Source organism: Sus scrofa, chromosome 8, assembly GCF_054392235.1.
Source record: "Sus scrofa isolate SSC_HxYL_T2T_F1_AM1 chromosome 8, Sscrofa_HxYL_maternal_Yorkshire_Landrace_v2.0, whole genome shotgun sequence".
Lineage (NCBI taxonomy): Eukaryota > Metazoa > Chordata > Mammalia > Artiodactyla > Suidae > Sus > Sus scrofa.
In genome coordinates this window covers 108,608,636-108,633,451 of record NC_139390.1, presented here as the reverse complement: position 1 = coordinate 108,633,451, position 24,816 = coordinate 108,608,636, and the positions used below count along the sequence as shown (strand labels likewise).

General features: G+C 40.2%; 1 protein-coding gene across 14 annotated transcripts in view; it reads right to left on the bottom strand.

The window, feature by feature from the left end:
* The window catches only part of TRPC3 (transient receptor potential cation channel subfamily C member 3), a 77,638-nt gene that overhangs the window by 45,542 nt on the left and 7,280 nt on the right, over positions 1-24,816 (bottom strand). For 8 of the 14 annotated variants that reach the window (XM_084970976.1, XM_084970973.1, XM_084970974.1 and 5 more), the window contains 2 exons: positions 12,886-13,657; positions 6,165-6,353 (listed from right to left, as the gene is read on the bottom strand). In XM_084970976.1, coding sequence (XP_084827102.1) covers positions 6,165-6,353; positions 12,886-13,657 — 961 coding nt within the window. 14 annotated transcript variants of the gene reach the window in all.

The following is a 24,816-nucleotide window of genomic DNA, read 5'->3' as shown; positions in this document are numbered from 1 at the left end:
TCAAAAAAATCAAATTCTATCTTTCACTCTATTCCATTATAATATTTACTGTCTTTCCAGTTTTATTATTTACCTCGAGACTCTAAGATGAATAATCATCAACATCCATTCCCTAAGAGAAGACACATTGCTGTTTGTTGCCCACCAGTAGCATGTAATTGTTCCTTTCACCAACAGCATTGAGAACTATAATTTTTTTTTCTTTAAAAATGTGAGTGAGGGGAGGTGGTATTTGTATGTTAGTATGTGTTCATTACTAGAGGGCTTGAAATTTTTAAATACAATTGTTATCCATGGGAATTTTCTTTTCTATAAATTACCTATCCAAGCCCTTTGCTTATTTTTCTACAGGGCTCTGGCAATTTTCCCTATAAATTTGTTTGTACACTTTAGATATTAAAAATATAAATCCTGGAGTTCCCATCCTGGCTCGGTGGTTAATGAACCTGACTAGCATCCATGAGGCTGCGGGTTCAACCCCTGGCCTCACTCAGTGGGTTAAAGCTCCACCGTTGGCGCAAGCTGTAGTGCAGGTTGCAGACGTGGCTCAGATCTCGAGTTGCTGTGGCTGTGGCGTAGGCTGGTAGCTGCAGCTCCGATTCAACCCCTAGCCTGGGAACCTCCGTATACTGCAAGTGCAGCCCTAAAAAGCAAAAAGAACAACAACAACAACAAAAAAAAAAGAATATCAACCCTCTGAAAGTTATAGTATAGTAAAACATTTTCCCACTTTGCCCTTCATCTTTTTTAATGATCTTTCTGATGTACAGAGGATTTAAGTTTTATGTGGTCAAATAATTTGATTTTTGTTTTCTATTTCTTCTACTGCTTTTATTTTGTAAAGTCCTTTCCCACATAAACATTAAATCCATGTTCAGACCTCTCCTATTCAGTTCTTTTATATTTTCATTTTCTTGATTAACTGTCACTGAATCTCTAAGGCCTGAGGTAAACTCACAGTGATTTCTAGAGAAAACCTGAGTCTGGGGACTCTGAGTCCAGATAAAATTCAATAGACTCAGAATCAGGATTGGAATTATATCTTGGGCAGATGGCAGAAGAGAATTCCTGAATCTCAAATGGGACCTAAACAAATTAATATTATATAAAACTGGTTTCCTTGGTGGAAATTGATTTGATTGAAAACAAGTTTATTATATTATTGGGGGGAAAATTCCATAACATTTAAAGTATTTTGATTCTCCCAGACTTCAGACAATATTACAAAGCTACAGCAATCAAGACAGTATGGTACTGGTACAAAAACAAACATACAGGTAAATGGAACAGAATAGACAGCCCAAAAATAAACTCAGATACCTAAGGTCAATTGATCTTCGACAAAGGAGGTAAGATTATAAAATGGGAAAAAGACAAGTTGCTTCAGAAAATTAGACAGCTGCATGTAAATCAATGAAATTAGAACACACCCTCACACCATGCACAAAAATAAATTCAAAATGGCTTAAAGACTTAAATATAAGACAAGACACCAAAAAACTCCTAGAATAGAACATAGGCAAAATATTCTCTGACATCAACCATACAAATTTTTTTTTAGGTCAGTCTCCCAAGGCAATAGAAATAAAAACAGAAATAAACCAATGGGACCTAATCAAACCTACAAGCTTTTGCACAGCAAAGGAAACCATCAAAAAAAATGAAAAAGACAACCTACAGAATAGGAGAAAATAGTTGCAAACGATGTAACCGACAAGGGCTTAATCTCCAAAATATACAAACAACTCATACAACTCAAAAGCAAACAAACAAACAACCCAACTGAAAATGGGAAGAAGACCTGGATAGATATTTATCCAAAGAAGACATGCAGATGGCCAGGAGGCACATGAAAAAATGCTCAACATCGCTAGTCATTAGAGATATGCAAATCAAAACTACAATGACCTACCACCCCATATTAGTCAGAAGGGCCATCATTAAAAAGTCAACAAATGACAAATGCTGAAGAAAGTGTGGAGGGTACCTTCCTTCCCTATTGGTGGGAATATAAATTGGTACAACCACTATAGAAAATAGTATGGAGGTACCTCAGAAAACTAAATATAGAACTACAGTATGACCCAACAATCCTGCTCCTGGGCATACATCCAGACAAAACTTTCATTGAAAAAGATACATGCACCCGTATATTCATTGCAGCACTATTCACAATAGCCAAGACATGGAAACAACCTAAATGTCCATTGACAGATGAATGGATTAAGAAGATGTGGTGTATATATACACAATGGAACACTACTCAGCCATAAATAAGAATAAAATAATGCCATTTGCAGCTACATGGATGGAACTAGAGATTCTTACACTAAGTGAAGTCAGAAAGAGAAAGATAAATACCACAATATCACTTATGTCTGGAATCTGATATATGGCACAAATGAACCTATCTACAGCAAAGAAATGAACTCATGGACCTGGAGAACAGACTTGTGGTTGCCTAGGGGGAGGGAGTGGTATGTATGGACTGGCAGTTTGGGTTTAGTAGATACAAACTATTGCATTTGGAGTGGATAAGCAATGAGATCCTACTGTGTAGCACAAGGAACCCTATCCAATCGCCTGTGATGGAAAATGATGGAGAATTATGTGAGAAAAAGAATGTATATATTGGTATAAGTGGGTCACTTTGCTGTGCAGCAGAAATTGACAGAATATTGTAAATCAACTATAATTAAAATATTTTTGAAATTTAAAAAAATTTAAGTATTTTGAAGTCCCAATGCCTTGCACATAGTCATGGACTACTTCAGTGCTAGAGTAGGTAGGGTTGATGAATCATTATAACCCAAAAAGTGATTTTACTTGGGGATCAGAAAGGAGATCACGGAAAAAGGAAGCAGCTGAAGTGGGTGGGAATATTTTCCCTCCTTGCTAGATGGAGATGGTGAGTACTGAGTGAAGAATGAAAGAAGCCTTGGAGAGAAAGAAAAGAAGGAAGGAAGAGGGGAAGGAGGGAAGGGAGGGGGAAGGGAGGGGAACTGAGGCTTTGGGGACATTACTGAATAGAGTGCTTATTCACATTTATTGGGTGAAGAGTCCAAATCAAAGATTTTCTTTTTCTTTTTACAGCCATACCTGTGACATACGGAAGTTCCCAAGCTAAGGGTCAGATTGGAGCTGCAGCTGCAGGCCTATGCTACAGCCACGGCAATGCAGGATCCGAGTCACGTCTGTGCCCTACCCCACAGCTTGTGGCAATGATGGATGCTTGACCCACTGAGCAAGGCCAGGGATCGAACTTTCATCCTCATGGACACTATGTTGGGTTCTTAACCCACTAAGCCACAATAGGAACTCCCAAATCAAAGTTTGTTTTTTTTTTAACTAATATTCCTTTTATAGCATAAAACAGATAAAACCAGAAACCCCTGCAAGTCCTAGATCTCCTTTCAGTTCCAAATACATTTTTTTTGGTTGTTGTTTCCTGGTAGTTGACTGATAGCAAATTTATTATTGACACCTCATACATTGTAACCTACACATTAATTTATTTAAAATTAACATGCAAGAAGACATTCACTCTGCAAGACAGTTTGGTTAACAGAAGCATATCTGTAGATGAGCTGTCTCTGCTAAAAGGACACTTTTCAAAGCAATGATAAAGAACCAGTGACAGCTGAAATCCATTCTCTCCTCTCGTGCTAAAGAGATGCCTATTGCAAGATCTCTGAATAAATGTCATTTTCTAAAAACAGCTTACTAACAATCTTATTCAAAATTATGTTTTTCCTCCAATATAGTAAAATGGGCAAGAATGCTCTGAGAGGAGGTTAGTAGAGCCAGTTTAATTACTTTGTAACTGACAATTCCTTGAAACGTTGTTTTACTTCGATATTTACTGAGAATCTTTGCATTTCACTATCTTATTAAGAAGAGGGGAGATTTGTCATTTATGGCTGTCTATAATCCTGTGAGCACTACAATGTGGAAATTCTCTGTTCTGTGGTAGAGAACACACACATGGCCCCGGGGATGGGGAAGTTAGAGAGATTCCCTCATTCTCACTTGCTGCTAGAGTGCCAACAACGGCCTAAATTCCACTGGTCAGAGGCCTCTGATTTGGAAGGGGCCTTTTATAACAGACAGGATTCAGACCATCCTTCTGTTGGTGGGGGAGCTGACCATCTGCAGCAGCGGCAGAATTGTTCTGTTTGGACCTCAGACATTCCCTTACCAGGTTAGTTTTTTCTGGGCCTGGTTCTGGGCAAGGTTTCTGGAAACACAGTGTTTTGTTTTTGTTTTGTTTTTTTTTTTTTGGCTTCTGCAGCATGTGGAAATTCCTGGGCCAGGGACTGAACCCACACCAAAGGAGTGATCCAGGCCACTGCAGTGACACTGCCTGATCCTTAACCCAGTGCACCACAAGGGAACTCTGGAAGCATGGCTTAGATAAACTTGCTCCTCCACCTCTCTTAATGATTCTATGAGCCTCCTTTTTTGAACTTTTCAATTTTTAATTTTTTATTAGAGTATAGTTGATTTATAGTGTTGTATCAATTTCTGCTGTACAGCATAGTGACCTGGTCATACATATATATACAGACATTCTTTTTTTTTTGTATTATTTTCCATCACAGTCTATCCCAAGAGACTGGATATAGTCCTATGTGCTTACGGTAGGAACTCATTGCTTATCCATTCTAAATGCAATATTTCTTACTAGATTCCTTTCTATTTACATTGGCTATGGTCTACACTCAGGACCAGAACTGGCACAATAAACATGAAATATCTTTGATGATTAAGAATTGAACTTGTTTAATGGAGTTCCCCTTGTGGCTCAGCCAGTTAAGAACCTAACTAGTATCCATGAGGATGCAGGTTTGATCCTGGGCCTTGCTCAGTGGGTTAAGGATCTGGCATTACCATGAGCTGTTCTGTAGGTCAAAGGTGCGGCTCAGATCTGACATTGCTGTGGCTGTGGTGTATGCTGGCAGACTCAGCTCTGATTCAACTCCTAGCCTAGGAACTTCCATATGCCACAGGTGTGGCCCTAAAAATAAAAAAAAAAAAGAAAAAAAAAAAAGAACTGAACTTGTTGAAGAGTTATCATTCTGAGAATGAATTTTCAAATGCAGAAATACCATTACCTAATACTTAATAAGCAATCACTATGTACTACCCCTGTGCTAATTACTTTAAATGCTCACAGAATCTTCAAAACAACTGAAAGAGTAGTTACTATTGTTGTCCCCACTACTAACAAGCAGATCAAGGTTCAGATTGGTCAAGTAACTTGCCTGGTCACACACGGAGCACAAGTCAGAACTTGAACTATTCCAAGTTGACTCCAGGGCCTGCTCTGTTAAGCACCATGCCACACTATTTTGGAAGGAGAGAAGATTCCACTATCTATAGATTGATCAGTTCATGAAAGCAGATCTATTCTTGACAACAGCTTATTTCTTTGTGATTTATCAATTTTTATTAGATATAAAAAATATATATATAAATGATTAGATTCTGGATGCGATTTTTACCGTAAGTGAAATGTCATAACTACAATTTACATAGCAAATACTACATTTCTATCTGTAGTAACCAGAGTGAAAAAAAGTAATCATAATTTTTATTTCTGGTAACTGCACGTAATTCCATAGCTGTGTGATCCTAAAAATGTCATTTAAACTGATGGAATCTCAGTTTCCTCTTAGTGAATCTCAGTTTCCTATTTCATAGGTGAAATGAAATGGATAATAACAAAAGCTTGTCACAAGGATTGACATGAGAATCCATGAGTGCCTTACAAAAATGTATACAAGTAAAAGTTTTATTGTTATTAGTTTCATTGTAACAAACGGTTTACAAAGTCCTTTTACATATCATAATCCATTGAAATCCCACCTAAACCTGTGATAGATGAGAAGCATTAGCCTCCTTTTACTTGAGGAAAATGAAATTTTAAAGTCTTATGATTCATTCAAGGTCCCACAATGGATAAAATGTGGGAAGGATCAGAAGCTATACATGACTCACAACTTTATCACGATATTTCACTTTATCTTTTTCATAAAGGAATAAAATATCTTCTTAGCAATAACATCTATTTTCACCATTTAATAAAATTTTCCTGGGATTATGGCATAGTTGATATTACATGTTTATTCTGACATGGAGCTGGATGAAAGTGGGCCACTCACCTTTTTGACTTCATACTTGATGGCAAGTTTGACACGACTCAGTGAAGCTTTATGCCTATGCATCTCCAGAGGCTCGGCCGATTCCAGATCTCCATTCAGTATGGCTTCTACCTCTTCCGAGTCTCGGCAAAGATCCAGCACACCCACAACAAAGTCTTTGCATTGCATGGAGAGCTTCCGATAGTCATTCTAAGAACAAGAGGTTTAGAGTGTAATGTAGAGAATGTGTTTTAATTCCATGCAAAGTATTTAGGAGTTCTGTGAATTAGAAAAAAGTCTCCCTACCTCTGGGTAGGAAGTTGCAGCCCCCATGTGGATGCAAGGTTTGTTGAGTTAGACACAGCCTGGATTTGCTCCTACCTACCCCCTTGGCCAGGACCTTCTACAACTGCACAGTCATCTGAGACAGTTCTGAAAATGGTGTGCACATAAATCATTAGTTTATATTGACGTGCTGCCTAAATGCTAACACTGAAAGATCAAAGGATCAAAGAGTTGTTATCTCTCTTAAGTAGATAAACAACAGTTTTCTTGGAGTTGTCTTGCGGTGAAGCAGGTTAAGGGTCTGGCATTGTCATGCAGTGGTTTGGGTCACTGCTGTAGCATGGGTTCGATCCCTGACCTGGGAACCTCCATATGCCGCAGGCGCAGCCAAAAAACAAAACAACCAAAAAAACTACTATTTTCTTAAAGCTAAAACGAAACCATTTCTACAATTAAAATTCTTTAAATTAAGTGGGAATTAGAAGATTGACTGTACCTGAAAATAACCTGTCTGGTTTACTATCCAAAGCCTTATTGGAGGCAATGCTCCTCAAATTGTCCTCAGACTAGCATCATCAAGAGCACCTGGACAGGTGTTAGAAATGTAAACGCTCAGACCCCATCCCAGTTGTCCTGATTAGAAACTAATGATGGGAGCCAGCACTCTCCAGGTGTTTCTGATACACATTTATGCTTGAGAATGATGGTTGCGGTGAACGCAGAGATGAATAGGTACCAACATGGAGGGTATTTTTTCTTGTTTGTCTGAAGAGCACATTAGCATGTCCTGCCAAACTGGAAGGAAAGAAATGTCTGATTATATGTAACTGAATTCTCAAGGGTTGCAGGCTATCAATACCTGAGAGAAAAATTTTCAGGCCACTGGAACTAACACCTTGCTAAAAATAATCTGTGAATCTTTAATTTCATTAGCATATTTATACAGTGCCATGGACTGGTATAAGGAAGTCAGTTGTCAGCATTCCCTGTTACCTTCTGAATGGAGCTCTATTTCTAGCCTGTTGGTTCCAGTCTAGGTGTCGAAGGCCATCTCTTGGGAAAGTGTCTTACTTTTGCAACCCCCAGCTCCACTTCTATGGTTTTCACTAGCAGTTTAGCCCATTAAGAAAATTAATCAGATGACAATCTAATTTGGTACAAGTGAGGAAAATAGAATTCCTCATTCCAACATGTCCTGAGATACTACATATGTCTAATATCTGAGTAAAATTTAGCACAAGCAGAATTTCTGGGTTTCCAAAAAAATCATACTTTGAAAAAGACAAAGAATTTCCATTTTTCCCTTAAGTAATTTCCCTTAATCAACTTCATTTGATGGGCAAAAATCACATCACCAACCAAAATAAACAAGAACAGGAGAGATTGTTTAAAGGCTACCCAGAGTAGAATAGTTTCCATTTCAGATATTAGAAATTCAGATAAAGAACAGTTGCAGTTAATCCTTTTCCCCTCATAAGGGAACAGATAAAATGAATAAAAACTTCAGTCTTTGGCTTCCATTCAAGTTGGTACCATGCAACTGATAAAATTAATAAAATATCCAATCTCTGGTTTCTATGCAGAGTGTCAGTTAAATACCCATCTGCTTTCCACTCCTGAAAGACTAATGAAATATTTTATTACAGTATCCAGAAGGAGTATTAAATCCATGTCTGTTTCCATATAAAGCTCCCCTTTTAATACAATTTTTTAGATGAAATTTCCTCATGTTACTCTTCAGTTCAAGCTGTTCTGTAAGATTTGGTACAACACAGGATGGCCATTTCACCACTGATAGAAGTTAAGGAGATTATTTTCTATTCTTGAAGAAAATTAAGGAACCAATTCTGCAGTAGTAACTAATAATTCATTATCTATAAAATGCATAATCTGTAAATTGTCCAATCTTAAAGCTTTGTGTTTTTTTTCACGTCCACTGAAAGATCAGTCAAGAAGCAAGTTGCAAGGACAACACTTTTTTTTTTCATAACAATTTAAACATTTTCCGCTGGAAGAAGTCTGCTGCTCAAGTATAGAAAATAATCAGAGCTGCAGGTAATGGCCATTTCTTTTATCGGAGTTATGGGATACCATTGTGCCAATTTATGCAGACTCCCAGGAAAAGATGGAGAGAGCTCCACTAGAGATGGCCTTTGCTCAGCTGCAAAAGGAACTATATGAAGTCTGCACTGCATCATGACTGAGACTCTGTTAGTTCTACCTGAGGTCCTGTCTCATGTTACTTCACAACTCAGACCCTTTGTCTGGTCTGAATGTTCAAATCATATTCTCCTAATTTAGTTCTGCCTAATCACTTTCATCATGACACTGTTCCATTACCATGGGCCTCCGCAAAGTTACCGGATAGATCTGTAGCCCCCTTTGTAAAGCAGGAACTCAAAACTTGGAAGACTTGCTTGAGTCAGAGGAAGAACAATGAAGCTCTGACCTCACAACCTATCTACTGGTATCAGCAGGGTTTTGTGTGTGTGTGTCTTTTTTTTTTTTTTTTTTTCTTAAGGGCTGCACCCGCAGCATAGAACAGTCCCAGCCTAGGGGTTGAATTGGGGCCACAGCAATGCCAGATCTGAGCCTCATCTGCAGCCTACACCACAGCTCACACTGCAGCAACGCTGGATCCTTAACCCACTGAGTGAGGCCAAGGATCAAACTTGTGTCCTCGAACTTGTGGTGGGTTCATTACTGCTGAGCCATGAGGGGGACTCCCTCAGCAGGTTTTTTTTTTTTTTTAATGTAATATTTATTTTTCTTTATTTCTTTATTTTAGCCACTCCAGCATGGCATGAGGAAATTCCCAGGACAGGGTTCGAACCCAAGCCACGACAGTGACAATGCTGAATCCTTAATCACTAAGCCACTAGGGAACTCCTTCAGCATGTGTTTAATGTGTATGGTTTAATCATCATTTTAATCCCTTTTTATTCTTAACAGGAAAATTGAAATTCAACTCAAAGCAGTCTTGGTTCTGTCAGATCCTTTCCCTAATAACAAAAGAAGCAGGACAGTGTAGTGGTTAAAAGCATAAATATGAAAACAGACTTCCTGGGTTCAAATACTGCTTCTATGACTTACTAGCCTTGTGATTTGGTGGAAGTTACTTCGCCTCTCTGATGAGAATAAGCCCATCTAATATTGCTGGTATGAGGATTAAATGCTTTGCATGTGCCTGGCACACATCAAATACTATAGAACGGCTTCGACATTACTAGGTACAGCATATTAGATAGAATAGCTAGGACTGAGATCCAAGGCATCCATATCTAGGCTTAGCAGATGGGCCTTAGCTATAGCCTGTATTTCATCATTTGTAAAATGAGAGGTCTGCACAGCCAGCTGATTCCTAGGGTACTTTTCTGCTAAAGAACTGCTATCTTGCTTTTGGATTATAATCATTTTCCTCTTCCTGTGATATAAGTTGAAATTGTTTTTCTACTTTAAAGAGAGGAAAACTGAGGCACAGAGAAGACAATGGCTTTTTTTTTTTTTTCAGAAAAATGTGCATCATTGATTCAAAATTAGGAAGTTTCACTTTGTGTTCCCACAGTTCAATGGCCAGCTTTCTTGCCACTGACATTTGGAGCATTAGACATGGAGTCCATCCTGTGCAATATTCTGGTTCTGAGAACAGCTTCAGACAGCATTTGCACATTGAAAATATTTCTTTAATAACCTGTCACCAAGCTGTCCTCCACTAATCCATCTAAATCTATATCCTAGAATGTTCAACTCTCAGGATAATGACCTTCATATGTTTTCAGCACCATGTCTCTTGTACTCTTCAAGGAACTCTGAAAAGTGCACAGTGGCTGAGAACCTTGCCTGAAGTACCAAAGTGACTGCAGTTTGAGGGGTGAGATATTGGATCTTATAGGCCATTGATAATTTAAAATACAAATGCATATATATCTGAAAAGGAAGAAAAAAATCAAGCTTTTTCACTAGGGAACACATTATTTTTTCATTTCAAGGCTAGTACTTAAAGCTCAAAATCTCTATGGAAAGAACACTATGGAATAGGGCACATTAAGTGACCTGCTTGCCTCAGAAATAAGCTTCACTTCCTGCCCTTTCAGAGCCTGTCGTCTCTGGGTTGGTGCTGTGAAAGCATCATTTTCTGTCTGTCGAAAGCCCTGCAACATGGACATGAGTGTGGGATAAGAGGGCCAAAAAGTAAAAGGAAGGCAGATAAGAAAACAATAACAAGGAGAGGTGAGCATGGGAAAGAAAGGGAACATTTAGTCAGGGGACAGAGACTTTGAGTTCTTAGAGACTAACTTCCAAAGAACTGTCTGTATTTCAACTTACAGACGGTTATGCCACACAAAAGCTTTCCATATAATTCAGAAAAAGGAACTGTGAGATTTAGATGATTTTTGCATATCTTTAGATCTGGTAGCTTTCTAGATACCTTTTTTTTTTTTTTTTTTTTAGGGCCACACTGGCAGCATGTGGAAGTTTCCAGGCTAAGGGTCAAACTGGAATTGCAGCTGCCGGCCTACACAACAGCCACAGCAACTTGGGATCCAAGTAGGGTCTGCAACCTACACTACAGCTCACGGCAATGCCAGATCCCTGACTCACTGAACAAGGCCAGGGATCAAACCCGCATGCTCATGGATATTACTCAGATTCAATCCGGCTGCGCCACAATGGGAACTCTAATGGATGCCTTTTTAAACGCAGTTGTGTTTTTGCCTCTTATTGCCTCTTCACTTGGAAGTTTCCCACCTTTGAAAGGTTATCCAGGTGACTCTTTATGCCAGGCTAAAGGAAATTCTGAGTATCATCATTATGGACTCAGCCACACTCAAGGGAGCACTATTAATAACAAATTTTCTCATCATGGCTTCACGGAGACAACTCCTCTGGGCAGAACTGTACACATCACCATCTTTAATGAATTATTAAAACATAATCTAGGAAAATACCCGCTTTTGTAGAATCTCTTTTATAGACTCTCAATATATATCAAGCAAAATGCCTAAAAACAAGGTTTGAGTGACACTTGGAATAGTGAATTAACAAATTTACAATTACATTTTTTATGACTATATTGAAGTAAAGTGACATTTAGGCTTTTATCTGAACGCTTTTCTATTCCCTTTAAATGGAATCTGTCATTTTAAATTTGCTCTACCTGAGTTCTGTCAAAAAAAAAAGCTCATTTTAGGTCTAAAGATATAAGGCTTTACAAATAACACATAATGAATCTCTTCAAAGGGAGCAGACATAGGCGATATGTACTTTCTTCTTTGTATTTCCCCTCATTTTCCAAAATTTTTATAATAAATATGTGTAGCTTTTATATCAGAAAGAACCTGGTGAAATAACAAATAAAGTTATACTAAGGCCAGATCTCCACCAGGACAAGATGAGGGCTAATGAATATCTAAGGAATCTGGTGTATATAGAATGGACCCTTGAAGAAAACTTGACTATCTTTTTCTTTTAACAACTTCACTTGAATTATACTTCTAATAGCATTTGTGTAACTCTAAGTATGAAAAACTGCAATAAAATCTGAAAAAGAATAATTATTAAACCAAAAGAAGATTAACTCAAAATAATTCAAGGAATTTATGTCTACAATCACCTTAGGCAGATAGCAGGAGGCGAAAACCTGCTGAAAAAACAGTCTGACTCTCACCAGATCTACAAAAATCTCCTTTTTGCCTCAGATTTAATAGGTAGAGCCATCCAAAAATCCACAGCAGGACATAACAATTGAATTAAAAAATGTTCTATTCTTAATGTATAATTTTTACAGAAATAAATAATACTGCTTGACTAAAGATGATGTCCAGAAAAAAAGTTTACTCATAAAAAATAAAATATATTAAAACAAACCACTTTGCTTGTATTCCTGATTGAACTCGTGTCTGTAGTTTGTATTCCTGATTGAAATGTTGTCTGTGGCTCACTATTCTGAATACTGTGGATTTCACGGAGAGCCATTTTTTCTCATAAATAAAATGACTTTAAGCAATCCATTTGGAATTTTATATTAGCCTTTTGACTTTCGAATATAAAATATTTGAAAAGGAATATTAAAAATGTTTGAGCCAATAAAGAGTGCATGCAAAACTAATGCTATTTCTGTAGTGGGTGCTACCACACAACTAACTAGAGAAGAGGAAGAATTTGGACGGGAGATCACACATCCTTTAACAAAAGACAAGTCTCACTTTCTACTTAAGGCTTATCCAGAACATGGAGCAGCACCATAATTATAGCTCTCTGATTCAGTATATACCTATCCCCACAGCGAATTTATCACAGCCCTATGCTGAGCAGGGAAAATCATCATCGTATCATATCCGAACGACGTTCCCAATCTCTTGCAAAACTCATTCAGGAGCAAACTACAGAAAGCGTTAGGCTGCAGTCGGGAAGTGGAAGATCGCGCAGGGAAGCCAGGGTAGAGTGCACAGCTTACCTTGAACTCCTTCTCTATGTTTGCCAATTTGGCCAGCTCGTTGCTGAGCTCCAGGGCGGTGAGCACAGGGTCCTCGCTGGACAAAGACAGGTACGCTGGGCTGGCCAGCCCCTTGTAGGCATTGATCCTCGAGCGTGAGTGGCTGAACGAGTCGTGCCTCTGCTTCTCTGTGCAGTCCCCACACTTGCAGAAATAGTCATGCGGCCGCTCGATCCTGGCGCCCTTCATCAGCAGCATGTGCACCACCTCGTATTTCTGGCAGTGCGCCGCCAGGATGATGGGGGTGATGTCAGGGGAGAAGCGCGTGCCGTCCTCGTCGTAGGCGTAGAAGTCGTCGTCCTGCAGCTCCTGCTCACAGGGGCTCAGGGTCAGGCGCTTGCTGGCCGCGAAACCGGGGTGGTTGAGAATGGCTTCCACGATGCGCACGTAGCCCTTGCTGATGGCAAGCAGCAGGGCGTCGCCTATGCGCGCCAGGTTCTCCTTCTTCAGCAGCAATTCAGTCACCTCCAGGTGCTCGTTGCCCACAGCCAGCTGAAGCGCGTTCTGGCCCATGTAGTCTACGCAATTGACGTTCAGCGTCTTGGATTCCTCCAGCATCTTTCGCACCACGGGGATGTTGCCATACTCAGCTGCGTCGAGGAAGCGTTCTTCCTCGGCTGTGAGGCTGGTGCCTCGGTCATTGAACATGAAGGCCGGGCCACGAACAGCCTGACGCCGACCCTTCTCTCGCATCACTGTCTTGCGCCTCAGGGATGGGCTTTCCTCCATGGACCTGATCAGCAGCGGCAACAACAACAAAAACCAGCTGTAGAATATTAGGGCCTATTGCTTCCTCCCACATATCTGGTCATTTCTGGAGTACACAGAACCCAGCGCAGATCTGTGACTTGAGGACAGCCAGCTCAGTTGCTAACGACTCGCCTGAAATTTACACCTGTACCTTACATGGGTTGCTTGAACCCTGAGAGTAGCTGGAAGCCCTTCAGACCAAGAGTTCCTGTTCAACAGAAAATGACATTCACTGAGTTTCTTTGTGGCCTAGCAGCAAGAATAGGGCAGCTGTCACTGATGCGGTGAGGGTGTGATTCCTGGCTGGAGGACTTCTGCATGCTCTTGGCACAATCAAAAAATGAAGGAAGGGAGGGAGGGAGTGAGAAAAGGAGGGACAGAGGAAGGGAGAAGGAAGGAAGGAAATGACATTCAGAAGGAATAAATCCTAACACCCACCATGTTAGTTGAGATTTAGCTGTATTATAAAAGTCATGTAATTAACTGATGTGCACAACAATTTCAGTTCACATTTGAGTTTCTGTGATGCTGGGTAAATAATTTCATTTCCTTGGGCTTCCTTACCTCAGGTGTAAAATGTACATTTATAAAGAGCTCCAGATTTTCCTCATGATCTCATGAATAAAAGGCTTTTTTGGAAGTTCTGAGTCTCTGAAAAATGATGCTAAATAATCAATGTAATTTTAACATTGTGATTTTTAATATTTCAATGGTTATTACTATAAGAACATATCTGCATCTTTACCTTAACTCAGTCCTAACATTTGAAATGCTTAAGACAACTTCCTTTTTAAAAAATCTGGGATTTTTGTCTTTTATATGAGTTAAACCTAATGGAGGTATGGGTTCCAAAAGAAATATATATGTCTGCAGAACTCTAATCTACATCAGCTGGATTATTTTGGGGAAACTAAATTCATCATTAAAGTGTTACAGGATTTCCCATTGTGGCTCAGCGGAAGTGAACCTATTATCCACAAGGATGCAAGTTTGATCCCTGGCATCACTCAATGGGTTAAGGATCTGGCATTGCCATGAGCTGTAGGGTAGGTCACAGACACAGCTCGGATCCCGAGTTGCTATGGCTGTGGCATAGGCCAGCAGCTGTAGCTTCGATTCTACCCCTAGCCTGGGAACCTCCATATGCTATACCTGCAGCCCTGTAAAGAAAAAAAAAAAAAAGTGTTACATCTTAATGGAATAGGGCTTTTTTAATCTAATGATTGCTAATTATAAATAAAACTGCTTATACAAACCCTACCTCTTCCCACTAAAAGAAAGTGATCTTAAAATATCAGAAAGTGATTCTTTCATAATTTTCTTTTTTTCTTTTTGTCTTTTTAGGGCCACACCAACAGCATATGGAGGTTCCCAGACTAGGGGTCCAATCAGAGCTGTAGCCGTTGGCCTATGCCACAGCTCCAGCATCGCCAGATCTGAGCCACATCTGCAACCTACACCACAGCTCACAGCAATTCCAGATCCTTAACCCATGAGCAAGGCCAGGGATCAAACCTGCAACCTCATGGTTCCTAGTTGGATTGTTTCCGATGAGCCATGACGGGAACTCCCATAATATTTTTCTTTACATTTCTTAGTATCTTAAAGTTTTTTATTGGTATTTCTTTTTCTTTTGGAATCTATACCTCCATTTTGTGTATCTGAGCTGGTGTAGGATTTTAGTACTATAGAACACAAGTTACACAAGTAATTTCGATTTTGTCTTGAAAAGATTCTAACACTGAATTAAGGGTGAAGTCAGATTTTTCAAATAGAACAAATAAATACTGCTATTTCAAAAGAAAAGTACTGACAATGCTACTCGTCTTCATGGTGAATCCACATAAGAAGTGTCTTTCTTTTTTTAAACTTTCCTTACAGTATTCAGATAAGCTTCATTAATCTGGACTGATAAAATGGTATGAGTCACAATCAATTCATCCGGAGCCCATAAACACGGCCGCAATCTCAGCTGGTCTTGAAGACCTATTCTCCTCCAACATGAGAGAGAAGGAAAGCATGAGGGTGAATGGAGAAGGATGCTTAACTTCAGTAATGCTGACACTAAAATCATTTTGCCAGACATATTCTTACCTTTAGATCCCCAACCAATGCGTTGACTCACTCAGCACTGCAATGAAACACTGGGTAGGGCCTTCTTTCTGGTAAAAGCATTGGAGTACCACCAACCTAAATCAATTGCTCCACAAGCACCATGTGTGAGCTCCTTCATGGCTGATATGGATGGCTGGTAATATATGACTGCTACGGACTAAATCTTGTCTCCCCCACCCCCCAACAAATCCATATGGTGAAGCCCAAATCCCTAATATGGTATCAGGAAATGAGGCCTGATGAGGAAACTAATGAGGAAATTAGGTTCAGATGAGGTTATAAGGCTAGAGCCTTCTTGGTGGAATCAGTGCCCTTGAAGAAGAGAAACTTATTCAAGAGAAGAGAGAGAGCTTGCTCTCCCCAACCCACACCCCCCCACCCTTGTGAGGGCACAATGAGAAGGCAGTCATCTACAAATCAGGAAGTGCTCCGTTCGCCAGAACCTGACCATACACTGACACCATGATCGCAGACTCTCAGCTTCCAGGACTGTGAGAGAATAAGTTTCTGTTGTTTAAGCCACCGAGGTTATGATCCTTTGTTATGACAGCCCAAGCTGAGACGCTGACCATACATCTAAAGCCAAAAACATTTTTTCATGCTTTATGAAAAAAACTTTGGGTTCTTAGTACTTGCCCAAGCATTTTAGCAGATAAAAATTCCTCCTGAGAAATATTTGCTCCATTCTCGTGAGAGGCAAAAATACAAGATATTTTGGTGCACCCAAAGGCAATCCTTTGCTCCATTCTCGTGAGAGGCAAAAATACAAGGAACTCTTCTCAGTTTTCACAACTGTGCCATCAACTCATCTGACTCCTCATCTGACTCATCTGAGGACCACCTGCCTCAAGATCACTTGGAGTAATTGTTAAAATTCAGATTTCTGGGTCCCTGAATCTCTCAGGGGTGGGGCCTTGGAATTTTTTTTCCTTTCTTTTTTTAAATAGCCATACCTGCAGCATATGGAAGTTCCCAGGATAGGGGTCAAATCTGAGCAGCATGAGACCTATGCTGCAACTTATGGCAACACCGGGTCCTTAACCCACTGAGGGAGGTCAGGGATCAAACCTGCAACCTCTAAGACATTATGTCGGGTTCTTAAGGCACTGAGCCACAATGGGAACTCCAGGAATATGTATTTTAAATGACCGTCCTCTGCAATTCCTATGCACACTAAAGGTGGGATACTTCCACATAAAAACAGTGGGGCTATCCCGGATCAATGATCCCAGACTAGGAAGCCTGTAAACACTTGTCACACTAGCCCTGCCAAAAGCAAAGTTGAAATAACATGATTGAGCCGGGCAGGCTAAGGGACATTTACGTTCTCTACATTTTATTACCACTTAAAATCTGATCTCTAGGAAGTGACTTACCTGAATCACTATAAATAAAACCTGTAAAATGCCTTTACCAGTGACTATTTGATGTCATGCCTTTTCTTTTATCGAAGATTGATATTTTTAAAGGGTTATTACGTTTCCTTTAAAATTGCTTTTCCCACTGTGACTCAGTGGTATCAAACCTGACTAGTATCCATGAGGACAAGGGTTTGATCCCTGGCCTTGCTCAACAGATTAAAGGATCTGGCGCTGCCATGAGCTGTGGTGTGGGTCGAAGACATAGCTTAGATCTTGCTGTGGCTATGGTGTAGGCTGGCGGCTATAGCCCCAATTGGACCCCTAAGCCTGGGAACTTCTATATGCTGAGGGTTAAGCCCTAAAAAGACAAAAAAAAAAAAAAAAAAAAAAAAACCCAAAAAACTCCAAAACCAAAAAAACTGCCTTTAAAGGGTTAAAAATATTTTTCCATTAAAGTATCTATTATACCTTTTATGAGGATTCAAGTGTTAAAGTCATCCTAGGATTGTGTATCAAACTCTCCAGATGAGTTTGCTTCCCTTGATCTAATAATATAAGCTACTTAACTCTTTGTGTGTGTGTGTGGCCCAGGGTATCCAGGAATTTAGCTTAGATCTAAAAATGCACAGTTACCATCACTAACCTATTTCAGATATTCCACAGTCTTTCCCCTTCTCCTAAATCATTTTTCACTTAGATTTTAAATTGGTTATCCTATACTACATGTATCTTAAACCTATTTTATGATTATCTAAATTCTTTTTATAAAAAAATAGAGTATTAGTAAATATCCCTTCATATGTGCCACCACTGCCCACATTCCTGGATGCTAAGGTCATGCTTTATTTGTCATTAGCCAGTGCCCCATACAGAGTATCTACTCAATAATTATCTATTCAATAGAGTTTCCATATCATTCCTGGCCCTATCCTCTCACTTGACCTCAGGTCCCATATGTACAACTATCTGTCCTCTGGTCACCCTAAAATGCCCCAATTCACATTCGCCCTTAAACCAGCTCCCTTTCCTAACATTTGCATCTCAGGCGAGTTATTCAGGCTTCACAATTTCAAGGTCATCTGTGACTCACTGTCTTGATCCTGTCAGTCACAAAGTTCTGAGCTTCTCCTTTGGAATATTTCTGTACCAGATTGTTTTTTCCAATTCTCATTGCCAATGCTGTTCTCTAGATCATTAACACATCATGGTTGCATTAGTACAACAGCTTTCTGGAAGAGAAGAAGGCAACTAAACTTGCCTGGGTATCTGGTATATACATACGTTTCTCATGCACTGTTATATCCAATTCTCATAACATTGCTATGAAACAGGTATTATTTTCTGTTTCATAAATAAGAAAACTGAGCTCAAAACAATTGCTCAAGGTAACACACAGAGTAAAATGCTGAACTGGGGTTCAATCCAGGGCCTGACTCCTCTTTCCAGTGCTTCGTGCAGCTCCTGATTTCCTCTTTATACCCCACAGCCATCTCCAGCCTCTTACGCGTCTTAAACTCTGCTTTTACTGTCACACTTCTCTTCAAAACAAAAATAAAAACAAACCAGAATCCTCCAGCTGATTTTTAGGGATGTTGACAGTCTGCCTCACCCTCCCTAACTAAACTTTTCCTTACTCCTCAGATTTATTCTTCATTGTCCTATAAACATATTATTCTGCTCATTTCTGTACTATCAAGGGTATTCCTATACCATCAAGGATTTTTTTGGTAAAATTAGCTAGGTGCTTTTCTCCTTTGCCTTTCCCAATACAAGATCTTGGCCCTGATTAACTGGGAACAGCTTGCTGCCCAAGGGGTGTGGGGAGCAGTATGGAGTTGGGTGGGTGTTGTTTAGGGGGAAATGGAGAAGATACATTTTTGAGGAGCACATGGAGAAAGATTGAGGTAATTTTCAGCTTTTTTTGCAAGAAAAATGGGATTGTGCAAGCAGAATTTGGGAAAAGGGAAATTGTCTTTAAGAAGAATTGGCTCAGTTCCTTTACTTCTCTAAATCTGAAGGAACCTGACCACTGAGTGCTCTCGACATGCAGACAGGGTAGCTCCCCTGCTTTTGACAGCAAAGCCACAATGCTTACTATCCTGAGAGAAGAAAAAAGTAACAGAAGGGAATTAAAAGTCAAGATGTGGATATAATAAGGTGGAGAAGCCCTGGGACAGGGGATTCTTGCCTCACTTGTTTGATGTGGGGATCTGAAGCAGACTGGCCTGGTTAAGGAAGGGATGGTGTGGGTTTTCTCAAGCTACCCTCAGCTCCCATGTAGTGTGGCCTCTGCACTGAGAACCCGGGAGCCTGCCCCAAGACTTGGGATGACCGCTGGTGCTGGAGCTGGCCAGAGGATAGTACAGGCACCCAGCTCCGCAGCCTGCAGGAGCTGAGCTGAAACCCTATATGCCAGGGAGTACATCTGTGTGACAAAGGCAAGTCAGCCAAGATCAAGTCACTGCCATTGACAAGCAACACCCGAGCAGACAATGAATACTGCCCAGAGACCAGAACTGTCAAGAGGACACCACCCATTCACCCCTCCAGGGAGGCAGAGGCTCCCCTCCTCCATTGCACAGAAGTTACAAAGACTAGTGAGGGAAGGGGCGTGGCTTTCCAGAGCCTGAGCAATTTTACCCAAGTGAGAGAGTATTTCTTAAAAAGAAAATTCACTTTATACTATCAAACTAAAATCAATGAAATTTATAGCATAGCATTATTACATAACCTCATAGCATCTCTCTAGAGTGCCTGGACTGGGGGAGTGGGTGGCAGGGGTGTGGGGGGCGACATGCAGACCATAAAGAGATTCTGACCTCTTTTGGAGATTTCGAGGAGGAATCAGCAAACCAAGGTCCCTTAGGCACCAGCTCACAGCACAGGGAAACACTGTCCTAGTTGACCAAATCTTTGCCATAATGTAGGGCAAGCCTTCCTTCCTTGTTAACTCACATAATTGTTTGATTGCTTAATTAACTTAATTGCTTAATTTATTGATTGCTTAATTCACTTTCAGAATGAGAAAAGTGTTTAGCATGCAAAAAACAAAACAGCATTTTAAAAACTAATTTAAATGACAGATGGAACATTTGGTCAATTTTTTTCTCCCTTGGTCAGCAGGTGGAAGGCTTAGGAGAGAGGCCTGTTAGTCAAGCTACACATTGCTGCCCAACCAAGTTGTTCTGGTTTCTTGATCCTACTACACCTGACTCTGGGATATTCTTTTTGCTTCTAGCCCTGGGCATACTCTTACTCTGGCCCTTCGCCAATTTAAATCCTTCCTACCTTCTGTAGTCCAGCTTACATTACACCTCTGGAAACAGACGGTAAAGTTTCACAGAGTAATGACTAGGAGGTTCTGGTCTAACTAGAAGGTCTTAATTGCAAGGTTCTATTCATTCTGAAATGCTGTCTTTTGATCCTTTCTGAAACCATTTCTTTCTCTCCTTGATTTTTGTCTCCTTGATTATTGTCTCCTTTGATAATCACATTCCCTGTTTGAGAATAAATGTTCCATGCTTCCTATCTTATTTTTTGTACTTCTTATCCACCTCTACAGTGCCTAAAACAGTGAAGTATCTGTTCAAAAATACTTGTCAACTGATGCTAAGTCTACAGATAAAGTGACTCAGTCAGAATGTTAACTTCCTTAACATCACTGAAAGGGAATTAGAAAACGAGAGGTCAGAGGTTCTCTCCTAGGGTCTTTCAACTTTACCATATGGTCTCCAGGGAGTAAGAAAAATGAATAGCAAGTTGCAAATTAAAATGATATTATTAAAATATACGCTTACTTTAAGTGTTGGAATGCTTTGGTTCTATAAAAACAGTTTCTAAAACGGCTCTTCGGATTGAATCACAAGCTCTATAGTACTCAGCAACAAATGAACATTATTAAAGAAGCCACCTCACATCTTTTATTTACATGAAGAATTAACCAGCTACTTATTCCATCTAGCAAGCAAGCAAGCGAGCAAAGTAACACCATGAACAATGTGAGCCAAAGCCATAAGAATAACAGTCCAATTGTTTGACTAATCAGTTTACCACACTGAAGAAACCAAATGTGCCCACCAGCTGGAAGCAGTTTGTCCTTCTGTGAAGGGCAAGAAAGGCAGAAGGAGCCACAGAAGATAAGTCATGAGAAAAGCACAGAGGAGGGGGAACAAGTGTTAGACAGCAGCCACCGTGTTAGTGACCGTATTGGGGATGTGATTATTGGAAGTGAAGGTGGGAAGCAGCGGGCACTGACAAAGGACAAGAAAGTCAGAGCTGAAAAGTCAAAAAATAGACAAGCCCCATGGTCTCCCTGGCAAGCAGGACCTGTCAGTCAATGTGGCTGCCTCTGGAGACATCTGACAGCTACACGCTATGCTTATGTGAGTGTGCTTAGAAGAAGGAAAGGGCATTTGACAGCCTTGATAATGTCATCAAAACCACATTTTGAAAATCTCTTACTGTGTGTACTTGTGGAGGGGAAGAAGTGGAGTGGGGGGACACTCTGAACTTCAGTAGCCTCTAGGATACCAGTGTGCAAGGCTAGAGGAAGGCAGCCCAGTCAGTTTGGCTGTCTAGTGTAGCGGGAACAGTGTTAGGGGTAGTCCCATGTCCCACACCACCTGCTGCTGTGCCTGCCTCTCTCAACACCATGTACAGCTCAGCAATGCATCATCACAGTAGCAACCAAGCCAGCAAGACAAGGCATTCTATTTCAGAACCATGAAAGCATCATTTTCCTGTCTAGAGATGCTCATCCCAGAAAAGAGTTAAAATGTAGAGATTGAAGCATTTACAAGTCTAGAGAGATATTTGGGTCTCCACAGTAATTAATTCTCTGAGAGTTTCTATTGGCCAGTGTTATATTCAGAATTCTCCATGTATCACTTTAATAAACCTATTAGACATATGCTAATTTTAGTATATTCCCTAATGACTAAGTCAGAGGTAAGAAGCTGTTGTTGGAGGGAAGCTCCAGTCCCCACTCTTCATCGCTTTCCCTGTCATCCCACTCATGAAAGCTCTGCCAGACCCTTTGGCAGTGAGGACCAAAAAAGCAACAAAGCCATTTAATAGTGTGTTGCTCCCTCTAAAAGTCACTGGGAGCAGAGGTGAGGAGCCCTAACCATTCTCTACATGAGTTTCTTGATGATGCGGAGCAGAGGTGAGGAGCCCTAACCATTCTCTACATGAGTTTCTTGATGATGCTTTTTAAACACATGTGCCCCAAAAAAGCATTCAAGCGATTGCCTTCTAGGACTTAGATGTTTCTGTTGCCAGGAACTGCATTTTGTGTGTAACTCCATTGAACTGACTATTGTATTGCTTTCTAATTGTCTGCTTTCATGCCAGTATCCTCAAAAACACTGTGACACACTTAAGAGCAAAGACTGTCTCTTTGTACTTCTATATGGCTGGCTGTTAGTACATGGCTGATGAATATCTATCTGTTGGAGGCATAGATGCATGTGTGCTTAAATCTTTAAGACTGAAGGGAACAGACACATTTTCCTGTCAGACTAAAGAATACCCTTGGTCATGTATAATAATGTGTGGAAGTAGTGGTGGAGGGGAATTGGGAATAATTCTTCTATTAAAAAATGTCATGAATGCTTTAATACAAGTTAATTATCAGAAATTAAAGTAACATAAACAATCATTCTTCTTTCAAAGGAGATTTCTGCTTAATCACATTCAAGTCTTAGTTACATCACAAAAAAGTAATCTATGAATATTCTCTTGATTTTATCTTCCATAAAGTGACATTTTGTCATGATAATCTGAGGACATATAGAGGCTACATCTTAGAATCAATAAGCTGTATGGTTAATAATTAAGCTTATCTTCAAAAATAGTAATTTATTGGAGTTCCCATTGTGGCTCAGTGGTTAACGAATCCAACTAGGAACCATGAGGTTGCAGATTAGATCCCTGGCCTTGCTCAGTGGGTTAAGGATCCAGCGTTGCCGTGAGCTGTGGTGTAGGTTGCAGATGTGGCTCAGATCCCGCGTTGCTGTGGCTCTGGCATAGGCCAGTGGCTACAGCTCTGATTAGACCTCTAGCCTGGGAACCTCCTTATGCCATGGGAGTGGCCCAAGAAATAGCAAAAAGACCAAAAAAAAAAAAAAGTCATTAAACTCAATACTTTTTAAAATGAATTTTTGTTATTTCAGGAAGATTAGTGACAATGAAATTAAAGGTGAAATACAAATTCAGTCTATAATTCTTTTTTTTTTTTTTTTTGGTCTTTTTGCGCCTTTTCTAGGACTGCACCCGTGGTATACGGAGGTTCCCAGGCTAGGGGTCTAATCAGAGCTGTAGCCACTGGCCTACGCCAGAGCCACAGCAACGTGGTATCCGAGCCGCATCTGCAACCTACATCACAGCTCACGGCAACTCTGGATCCTTAACCCACTGAGCAAGGCCAGGGATCAAACCCAAAACCTCATGGTTCCTAGTCGGATTCGTTAACCACTGCACCACTACGGGAATTCCAAATTCAGTCTTTAATTGAACGCGAATTGAGACAAAATGAATTCAATGGTAAAATCAAAAACCTGTAATGAACCAAAAGAAGTCACTATCAATTAGATAGATAGACAGGTAATCCTCTAATGTTACTGAAAGCAAAAGGATCTGGTTTTCTATCATTTCATCCATATCCAAAGTCAAAACCTGAAGTTCTTAGACTCTTGCTCCCATCTCATCACCCTGCGACCTACTTTTCAACAGTGAATCCATATGCATCAGTCCTGTTTGACCAAATGTATTTATAAATACAAAACGGGTGTAAAGTATTTAGTACTAACATGCTCTTTCCTTATTACACATTTGTGGACATTTAGATCTCATTTTTCAAAAAGATCTAGGATGAAATCCATACCTTAATAGTACAAAGGAAAGAGGGAGTATTCTTTTGAATGGGGGAAGTTTTTTTACTAGATAAGTGTAGACAAATATCTCTGACCTGGATGCTAAATTAAAGACAAATGTTATAACATTCCTAATTATTTTCATAAAGTCACTGCTGAGCCTCTTATGCGTAAGTGTGATGTTGGCCACTCATAGTTCCCAACTCTAGACCTTCTATCTGGGTCCAGATTCCTCTGTGTTCACCCTGCACAGGCCACTAATCTGTCTCCACTCCCAGACTGTTACCGTGTAGTGGATTTTTTTTTTTTTAAATGGGAAGTTCCCAGGCCAGGGACACCTATGCCACAGCTGTGGCAATGCCAGATCTTTAACCCACTGCACTGGCCTGGTAATTAAACCCATGCCTCCGTAGCAATCAAGCTGGTGCAACTGGATTCTTAACCTACTGCACCATCTGGGGAACTCCTATACTATGTAGTGCTGATCACCTGGAGGGGTTGATCTTAATCCTGAGCCAGGAAGTTGAAAGTATTCCTTCCTATAAAGAGCAGAGAGTAAAAACAGCTGTCTTTCTCCCATTACATTTCCTATGGAGTTTTATAAAGAGCAAACACAAACACACAAACATTTTCTATCACAGCACAGTAATGAAAAATCCTGAAAGTTCTGACCTAATCCTCAGAAAATGGCCAGGATCCCTTCACCTCTTTGATATTAAAGAGAGAGAGAGACAGAGAGAGAGGGAGCAAGGAAACTATAAATGATATTTGGCAGGGGTTCAATTGCACCTTGA